This window comes from Abramis brama, assembly GCF_963993115.1.
Source record: "Abramis brama genome assembly, chromosome: 22".
NCBI lineage: Eukaryota > Metazoa > Chordata > Actinopteri > Cypriniformes > Leuciscidae > Abramis > Abramis brama.
In genome coordinates, this window is record NC_139984.1 from 31,511,946 (window position 1) to 31,522,715 (window position 10,770).

The following is a 10,770-nucleotide window of genomic DNA, read 5'->3' on the forward strand; positions in this document are numbered from 1 at the left end:
ATAACACACTGCATGAAGGGTAATATTCGAAAAAGCATAACGAGGCACTTTAATTCAAGCATTCTCAGTATTTAAATATAATAAAGTACAAAAAAATAAAAAAATGGATCTGATTTAGTAGCGCTGTTACTTCGTTTCTCACAGCTGTGAGTCTGTCCAGACGGTGTGTGTGTGTGTATCTTGCCGGTGAAGTCTAAACACAGATGATGTTCCCGCTCTCCCTCACACTGGCTGATTTAGAGTCCGATGTAAAAGCGTGTGTGTGTGTGTGTGTGTGTGTGTGTCTCAGTGATTCACTGACGTGTTTTCTGAAGAGCTCAGCGTGCGGGGCGAGGGCTGCGGGATCCGCGTCACACACGAACTGCATCACTTCCTCTATGGACCAGGACGACGGGCTCCTGCCGGGGGTTCTGGGAAGGTCCCGCTCCACCGCCTCGGGACCCGTGGTCGAGCTCGCTGCTGGAGACACAGGGAACATGCACTTGATCAGCAGATAATGCAGTTCCTTCAGCCTGGGGTGTGTTTCCCGAAAGCAGCGCTAGCCAACTATGGGCGCAAGTTCAGTATTTATATATACATAAATATATATATTTGATTTTTTTATGTAATTATAATTATTTAGGTGTTATGATTTTTCTAATTATTATTTACAATAATTATTTATATAATTTGATTTATTTATCTAATCTGATTTGCATTTTTATAACTTTACTAATTATAATAATTTCAATAGATTTATTTATATAATTAGAATTATTAACATTTTTATGGTTTAACCAATTATTTATTTATATATATATATATATATATATATATATATATATATATATATATATATATATATATATATATATATATATATATATATATACACATATTGAATTATTTGCTTTCATCAACTCACAAACCATACTTTAGGAAACCCTGGATCAGGTGAGTCAAAACAAATGAGTGAATGAATGAGTGAGTCTGACAGCTTCACACAGAAACGCTCACCCTCCACGCGCCTGTGTGTGTGTGTGTGAGGAGGGGGGTTGGAGGCCTGTCGCCGTAGAGGGGGCCTGTTGCCATGGTAATACGGGCTGCTGGGTGCTGATTGGTATTCGGAGGTGCTTCTCAGGGTTTGTGGGCGGGGCGTCATGGAGTTGGAGGCGGAGTCCATGAAGCGCTGCTCCTTCAGTAACCCGTTCTCCTCTGGGGGATGAGTCTCGGCTGCACACACACACACACACACCGCACACACACACCACGCACAAACATACACATTTTCCTCATAAATCAATAGAAATTCAGTTTAACAAACTACTGTATCACCGAATTAAAATTGCAATCAATCAACTTTATGCAGTGTTGATGGTCATTAATCTTGATTTTGAATTTGCCGCCTTTCAAAGGTTTTAGAGATAGCAGAGTTCAGTACGTTTATCATGTGATGGACCTGTAATAATCTATATTATTATTGTTATTGTTTGGAGGATTGGGAGGACGAGAGAAAGGGTAAGAGATGTTAAAGTACTGAATACCTTAAAACACTCAACACCCCCAAAGGACATATATTTCAAATTATAAGGTCTTTCTTTTCTTTACCTTTTTGTTTTTCTTCATCTGTCCATATTGTTGTTTGTCTGTGTATTTTGTAAAACTTCTGTATGTATTCCAGCAATTTATTTATTTTTATTTATTTGTTGTTTCTGTGTGTGTGAAGTGCTGTACCTTCTGAGGGGTGTGTGTGTGTGTGTGTGTGTGTGTGTGTGAAGCGCTGTACCTTCTGAGGGGTGTGTGTGTGTGTGAAGCGCTGTACCTTCTGAGGGGTGTGGGTGTGTGTGTGTGTGTGTGTGTGTACTTGTTTTCATGACAACTGAGGACATTTTTATGATAACACACCTGCAAATGAGGACACTCGGGAAAATACGTGATTTATGAGGACATTTTGGGTGTGTGAAGCGCTGTACCTTCTGAGGGGTGTGTGTCTGTGTGGTGTGTGTGGAGTGCTGTACCTTCTGAGGGGTGTGTGTCTGTGTGAAGGAGTTTCGGGGAGAGAGGAGCGCAGTACGGTGGAGACTCTCTGGAGATCCTCTTCACTGCCCTGATCAGAGACGGCCCGTCCGACAGCAGCTCCTCCTTCACTGCACACACACACACACACACACAACATCACAATTCAGCACTGCGCACACACACACAACATCGCAACTCAGCACTGCACACACACACACACACACACACAACATCACAACTCAGCACTGCGCACACACACACAACATCGCAACTCAGCACTGCACACACACACACACACACACACACACACACACACAACATCACAACTCTGCACGCACACACACACACACACACACACACACACACACACACACACAACATCACAACTCAGCACTGCACACACACACACACACACACACAACATCACAACTCATTACTGCACACACACACACACACACACACACAACATCACAACTCAGAGCTGTACACACACAACATTACAACTCAGAGCTGCACACACACACACACAACATCACAACTCAGAGCTGCACACACACACAACATCACAACTCAGAGCTGCACACACAACATCACAACTCAGAGCTGCACACACACACAACATCACAACTCAGAGCTGCACACACACAACATCACAACTCAGAGCTGCACACACACACAACATCACAACTCAGAGCTGCACACACACACACACACAACACAACCATTTAACTGCACACACACAACATCACAACTCAGCACTGCACACACACACAACACAACCATTTAACTGCACACACACAACATCACAACCGTTTAACTGGACACACACACAACATGACAATTCAGCACTGCGTCGAAACCAAGACAAAAGGGTTTTGAAGCGGCATTTAAGTATTGTATGCCTTTCTAATATTTATTAATACTTTAAATGAGCTTTTATTATATATTTTTTAGTTTTCATTGTAATCTCAGTTTAAGTTTTAGTAATTTTATTTTGTGCTTTTGTCATTTTTATTAGTTTTTAGGATTATTTATATACTATTCTATTATTAAATATTAACAATTAATAATAGAATAGTATATAAATAATGCTTTTTAAGTTAGTATTTTTTATATATCATTATATTATTTATTAATATTTAAACATATTTTCAGTTTTCATTTTCATAATTTTATGTGCTTTTGTCATTTTTATTAGTTTTTAGTATCATTTATATACCTTTATAGTATTTATTCATATTTTTAATTAGTTTTTATTTTATGTGCTTTTATTATTTTTTAAGGGTTAATGTTAAAAGCGTGTAATGTGACTCTGAACATCATTTAGTGCTCCAGCTTTGTGGCTGTAAAAGCAACAGTGGATAATTCACCTCAGATCTTGAAATTAAACAAATGAAAACAAGAACGTTCAAACTGTGAACAAACAAGTGTATTATTTGACAAAGATTGTTTTAGTAACTCAGCCTATGTATTTTAATAATGTTTAAATGGTGTAATATTTATGAATTTGATTATGTAGCGACTTATCCATTTTTTTGCAAGTGCCATCAAGATTACTCTCTGGTGCCACGAGACTCCGCCCACACACTGTTCTGATTGGCTGACTCCGCCCACACACTGTTCTGATTGGCTGACTCCACCCACACACTGTTCTGATTGGCTGACTCCGCCCACACGCTGTTCTGATTGGCTGACTCCACCCACACACTGTTCTGATTGTCTGACTCCGCCCACACACTGTTCTGATTGGCCTACTCCGCCCACACGCTGTTCTGATTGGCTGACTCCGCCCACACGCTGTTCTGATTGGCTGTGGGTTTTGATTGATTTTGACGCATATCGCAGTCGCGTCTAGTGTGGACAGACACATTATTTGTCGCTGGAATCTTAACAAATCACGTCTGGTTTCAGGGTTTCTGCAGGTATCTTCAATTTAAATTTAATGGCATTTTAATGCCTTTTTTTTTTTTAATGCCATACACGACCCATGACTAACCACGGATATTTTATATATCCTTTTTCCGTCGATTTGTGGCTGTCAGACTGCATATGAGATTTTACGGCGTTGATTCCCATTGTTGCTACCCAACTTAAATACCTTTTTACAAACGCTGCAAAATCCTTCTTTATTTTGACCACCATCGGACTGCAACCATGTCCTAAACTGTTTGTCTTCCTTGCACTTTCCCATTTTTCTGGTCTAGTTTTATTCCTGTTCCTGCTGTTCAAAATGCCCGCGTCATCTCCGCATCACAGCAATTTTGCTCCGGCCGGAGGCAATCCCCAAACTGGTTCCGCGTGTTTTTATCACACTAACGTACATATTTTGTGACAGCAAATAAAAATTGTTAATTATGAAGGCTATATTCAAATAAATTGATTATATAAAATTTTCTTCAAAACGATTTTAATGCCTGTAGGATTACAATTTAATGCTTTTTAATGCCATTTAAGGCCTTAATTATCGCAAAATCCATTTAATGACTTTTAATGCTTTTTAATGCCCCCCGCGGAAACCCTGTGGTTTGGACACGGTGTCAGACTCGACGCTCACGGGTTGCCAGTTTGAGGCACACAACAGGAAAATTGGCAAACTGGCAACGTGCAGTATCACAGACCAAAACAAAACCAGACTTTCCAACACGGAAACGCACATTTCAAAGTAAAATAACAGGCTGAAAAAGTGAAAAGGTTACATAGAGCTGGAGTGACAGATCATATCCTCAGACATCAGGATGTAGAGGTCATAAACGCACCTGATTTAGCGCGCTCATAGTTGCTGTGTGGACTGAACGGTTGACTGCTGAACAGATTATCACACTGCAGGTGTCGACACACCAGTTCCAGGAAGCGTAACACACACCCGGCACTGGACGCTGACGGCAGCTTCACCAACCGCGTCCCACCATCTGTTCGGACTAGACACACACACACACACACACACACAACAGTACGCCTTTACTGGGAGTGCTTGAAAATCAATTATGCTTTATTACACGTTCATCTTTCTTTAGTAGGGCTGGGTATTGTTCAAAGAAAATGTTGATACCAAAACCATGACTTCGATACCGTCACCTGAACGATACTTTTTTCAATACCAATTTTATAACCAGATAATGTTATAGCAGAGGCTGTAATATTAATGTGAAGAGGGGAAAAACAAGAAAGCTAAATTGTTAATGCAGCCAACCTGAAGGATAAGCTCACTTTACATAACCTAGTTTAATGTGAGTTAATTCCGTTTTTCCCGTTTTAATTTTTCTGGATTCCATTTTTTTTTTTTTGATGGTTATATTAAACTTTATTATTCAAAAAGCATGTGTAATTAACTGAAATCATGAAAATTGTTCAATATAACAGCAGTTTACAGTTTAACAAAAGTTACATTGTTTTTTTTCTTCTTCAAATTCCATTTTATTTTTTACCCAGTTCTGTGATTTCCGTTTTATTTTGTCTATATTTCATTTTAATGGTTTAATCAAAAACATATATAATAAATTGAATTCATAAAAACAACTTAATTTATTAATTTAATAATAAGGGCCTATGAATTATTCTTTTTTTTAAATTCTTTGTTGTGTATTTAAACTTTTCTGGTAATCAAATAAAGGCGTAAAACAATTTATCTTTTAATTTAAATGAAAATTAAACAAGCCCTTTAATTTTTTGGCAAACAAGTGCTACACAAAAGTTATTAAAATTATAACGTGGAAGACAATTTGTTTTAATAATAGTTGTATTATTATTATTATTAGTAGTAGTAGTAGTAGTAGTATTACATTATACTGTACAAGAGTAATATATTTCTATTGCAGTTTCTTTAAGTTAAACCAGACTTTTATTTTGACGGGTTGCCGTGTAGACCTCCTTCTGTGATGTGATGATAGTTTCTCTCAAATGAAATGTTGTCAAAGTGAGAATATTAATCTAATAAAAAAGGACTATTTAAATATGAATCCTGCATGTTCTGCATGTCTCTGTCAGTTCATATCACGGCCATCAAGCCGGCGTAAACTAGTGTTTTTCCTTGATGCCTCTGGATTTGGGCACATCATACATGCTGCATGCTTATTGTTTCACTGACTTTGACAAGATTAACCCCTCGGGTATTGAAATTTGGTACCGAACAACATTTTTTGATACTCCATGGTATCGAGGCAATTCGGTCAGTGCCTAAAAAGTATCGAACTCGATACCCAGCCCTATTCTTCAGTGTGTAACGTTGCTGTTTGAGCACATCCAGTAGGAGTTATTCTCTATATCTGTAGCCGCGTTTCCATTACCCTTCAAACTGCGCAAATTGAAATTGCGAATTGAAAATTCGCCCAATGGAAACACGTCAATTTCGCAAAAACTCAAATTTATCGCAAAAACCTTTTTACGCTCGCATGAGGTGTTTTTTCAGGCAATTCGAAAAAGGAATATTTCGCAAAACTGCAATGGAAACAGTTTTTCCGCATTTACAGTCACCTGACATAGATGGAGCGGTGTGTTTGGACAAAAGACGAGACCGAGCTCTTCATTAAACTCATAAAACACAAAAGTATCATGGGAATACTGGATTCTAACCAAAAAAATAAATGCCAGAATTGATCAAGAGCTTGAAGCAGATATGAGGGAGAATCACCCAGAAACTATAAAAAAAATAAGGGGATTTCCTTGCCATTAACGCTTGGATACACGCCTACGTCTCCTTCCAATAATAATAATGTCTAGCGCGGAGGCTGGGATATATGTAAATTTATAAACATCCGTCGCCTTGATAGTTGGAATGACTTATCGTACGTTTTAGTCACATAACATCAGTTAACGGAAACGCCATCATTTCGCAATAGTTTTTTATCGACATTTAGGGGCTGTTTACACGACAACGTTTTCAAATAAAAACGTAAAGCGTTTTGGTTGCCTGAAAACGGGTTTCAAAGTGCAAGTTTTTGAAAACGGTCTCCGTGTAAACAGCAAAAACGCATGCACATGCATATCACGTGTTCAGTCTATAGTGTTTCATCGCCATCTACTGGCCTGGCTGCAGAATACAGGGTTTTTAGTCGTTTTGGCGGATCCGTGTGAACGGGGATCGTTTTGACAATGGTGTCGTCTGTACGCGGAAAACTCGAAGGAAAAACTTCTCCGTTTTAAGCATGTCGTGTTAAACGTACCCTAAGAAAATAACGCAAAAGTTCTGTGCAAATCTGTAATGGAAACGCGGCTAGTGTCACTGTTTCTGAACTCTGAAGAGTGTGTACCTCTGACCACCTCTCCTCCGCCCCCTTGGCTCTGAAGGCATCCCAGAAGCACTTTGGGTTGGTACGCACAATCCAGACAGGCCTGAACCGTCTTCTGCAGAACCAGATTCACCGCCTCGGGCCCGAAGTGATCCGGCAGTCGCTGAACCTGCTTACGGTCCAGATGCGGCCCGCAGTTCCCGTGCTTCTTCACGTACACACACACTGATAGACACAGACATGCGTGTGTAAACACTACTGTACTGAAACATTCAGATCTACTGCGTTAAAGCTTTATTAACCTCACCATCCACATGGCTGAAACCATATGGTTAGTCTGGTTAAAACTAGGGGTGTAACAATATATATCGTGTCACAAAATATAGCAATACAAAAATGCATCAATATGTATCATGGATAGTTAAAAAATTCTGATGTGAGAAAAAATGCTATTTTTTAGAGTTTTAGTGTCAGTCCTACTTTAAACTACTATATATCATGTTGAATATAATGTATAATAATGCAATGGGGGAATATTTGTGGGTCCTGATAATGCCAAATATCTTATGCTACCAGAAAAAAGTGGCCTATATTATTTTAAATATATCTAGTTAGTGACAGAGTGCAAGCATATTCGTCTAAAATAAATCTGTATTTTCAGCTTCAGAATCATCAATATGTTTATTCTGGCGTCTCTATTGTCCTGTGCTTTGGGTTTCAGCACCAAATCCAAGCCTATTCATTTACACACACAATGTAAATCCAAATTTATCATATGTTTTAGAGTATTGCAATAATATCGTATTATTAATTTCAATGATTATTAATATCAATAATATCGAGTTCAGTATCGTGATATGTATCGAATCGTGACATGACTGTATCGTTACACCCCTAGTTAAAACAAATTTTTATTATGATTATGTAAGATGATTTTCATAGTGATTATTTTGGTTAGAAAGTCTCAATCACATTATGACATTACTATATAGTCTGACTATATAGTCAAAATAAAGTCATTGCCGTTATACACCACTGCCACACTATAAGATTTATTTGGTTATGTAGTCTGATTACTGCATGATTACTCTTAAATTACTGTGGCTATATAAGTTGATTATTATAGATATGTAGTCTGATTAAAGGTCTGATGAGTGTAGTAGTCTGATTATTAAGGTTATCTAGTCTGATTGTTGTAGTTATATAGTCTGATTTTATGGTTGTATGGTCTGACAGTTGTGGTTACTCTGATTACTGCAGTTCCAGTATATAATCTATTTACAATATGGTTATGTAGTGGGATTACTGTAGTTATATAGTCTGATCACAGTGGATCTATATAGTTAGATTATTATGGTTGTATGGTCTGATAATTAAAATGGTTACAGTCTGATTACTGCAGTTACTGTATATAGCCTATTTATTATGGTTATATAATCTGATTATTATGGTCATATGTTCTGCTCACTGTGGTTTTGTAGTCTGATTACTTTAGTTACATAGTCTATTCAGTATAATCCAATCATCGTGGCTATGTAGTATAATTATGTAGTATAATTATTGTAGTTATATAGTTTGATTATTGTGGATATATAAACTAACTATACAGATCAGACGTCAGATGTTCCCCTGTGTGCCAGCATACGGGATATTAGAAGCTGTATTTGATACCAGTAGACACCACAGATGACGGGGATCCCAGAGAAGAGAGTCCATCGCTGGGCATGCGAGTCATGGGAACCCTGGAGTCTGAGCTGGCTGAGATAGACATGGAGCTCTGAAGGAGTCTGGACTTCCTCTGAGAAACAGAAACACACGATAAACTTCAGTATTTCACTGAATGACACCCTCCACAACATAGGGGTGCAATGGATCGCAGGTGATCAGTACGGACCAGCTGCCCCACGGTTCGGCACGCACGTGATTCGCGGATTAACTGTTAAATTTAACCATCATAGAGTGAAACTTAATACTTTGGATGTGTTTTGTCTTGCCAATTTACACATTCAAAAATTTAAAACGCGGAAAAAGAGGCGAAAATAGAGGTGCGTTTTAGATAGCGCTCGAACACAGAATTGATTCCTCTCTCGCGTTTCCTTGCCCTTGAATGGACATACAAACACAAAATGATGTCTAAATACGGCTCGGCTAGCATTCTCTCGGTTATGAAGTGAACAGTTGAGAAAGAAACCGGATGTGTGTCAGTGCATTCGGTCTTAAAGTGACGGCAGCCTAATATTCCTACTGTTGTCTGTGTCATTAATATTAATAAAACAACAACATGCAGCTTTAACAAAGATGAAACTATATTTAATTAGTACAGTGAACAAATAGTGTTATTTTACATTTAGGCTTAATTATTCATTTCTGGACCTGAATACTACTGTTAGATTTTGTAAATGTGTTATTTAGTATTCATCTCTGCTTGTAATTTGTGTATTTGTTCTTATTTTATTACTGACTGTTCATTTGTTTTTAATAATGTTCGAACTTTATCAGTTACGCTAGTAGTTTTTGGTGTGGTATTGAAGAACTTCAAGTGAGCTTTAAGTAATAAATAAAAAGCAAGACCATGACAGTCCTTTCGTGAATACACACAGAACTCGTTTAATGCTACCTTGCTGCCTGGTTTTGGTCCCCTCTTCTTGTACGGGCGCAGGGGATGCTGGGAGATGGGTGTGGTTTGGGGCGTGGCAGCTCCTGGGTCTTCTGTGTCCTGGGCCGAGGTGGAGGCGGCCAGAGCTTTCAGAAGCGCGATGGTCTCGCTCTTGGGCCGCCGGCCCCTGATGCCCTTCCTCACGGGGAGTTGAGGAAGAGGAGTCGGCAGCCGGTACGGAGACGGCATGGTGCGCCGGGGCGGTTTGGGGTTTGAGGACGAGGAAGGTGTAGGACCCGGTTTTGGAACGGTGACTGCAAAAAATAAAGAAAAATTAAAATAATACGAATAAAAGTTACATTAGACCAAAGTTATTATTAACAAAAACTAGGGATTTCCACAACGAATTTCCATAAAGTTTAAAGTAGATTATTTTATGCGCAGTTTGTCAGTGCAGCGGCTGATCGGTAGTAAATGCTCCATCTGAACACCAGAGGGCGTCACACACACACACACACACACATCTGAACACCAGAGGGCGTCACACACGCACCACATATCCATCTGAACACCAGAGGGCGTCACACACACACACGCACCACATATCCATCTGAACACCAGAGGGCGTCACACACACACACGCACCACATATCCATCTGAACACCAGAGGGCGTCTCACACACACACACGCACACATCTGAACACCAGAGGGCGTCTCACACACGCACCACATATCCATCTGAACACCAGAGGGCGTCACACACACACACGCACCACATATCCATCTGAACACCAGAGGGCGTCACACACACACACGCACCACATATCCATCTGAACACCAGAGGGCGTCACACACACACATGCACACATCTGAACACCAGAGGGCGTCTCACACACGCAAACGCACCACATATCCATCTGAACACCAGAGGGCGTCTCACACACACACGC

At 39.4% G+C, this 10,770-nt stretch overlaps 2 protein-coding genes across 3 annotated transcripts in view; both read right to left on the reverse strand.

Moving 5' to 3' along the window:
* The window catches only part of LOC311072984 (uncharacterized protein), a 1,552,487-nt gene that overhangs the window by 1,460,760 nt on the left and 80,957 nt on the right, over positions 1-10,770 (reverse strand). The gene's annotated exons all lie outside the window — the stretch shown is intronic.
* Positions 1-10,770, reverse strand: part of LOC311072936 (polycomb protein SCMH1) — a 34,572-nt gene that overhangs the window by 3,299 nt on the left and 20,503 nt on the right. Inside the window, exons 8-14 of one of the 2 annotated variants that reach the window (XM_084098308.1) lie at positions 9,841-10,133; positions 8,895-9,021; positions 7,245-7,448; positions 4,755-4,916; positions 1,998-2,126; positions 997-1,212; positions 302-459 (exon numbers count right to left, since the gene is read on the reverse strand). In XM_084098308.1, the coding sequence (XP_083954434.1) occupies positions 302-459; positions 997-1,212; positions 1,998-2,126; positions 4,755-4,916; positions 7,245-7,448; positions 8,895-9,021; positions 9,841-10,133 (1,289 nt within the window). The remainder of the gene's footprint in view (positions 1-301; positions 460-996; positions 1,213-1,997; positions 2,127-4,754; positions 4,917-7,244; positions 7,449-8,894; positions 9,022-9,840; positions 10,134-10,770) is intronic. The other variant, XM_084098307.1, reaches the window with a different exon arrangement.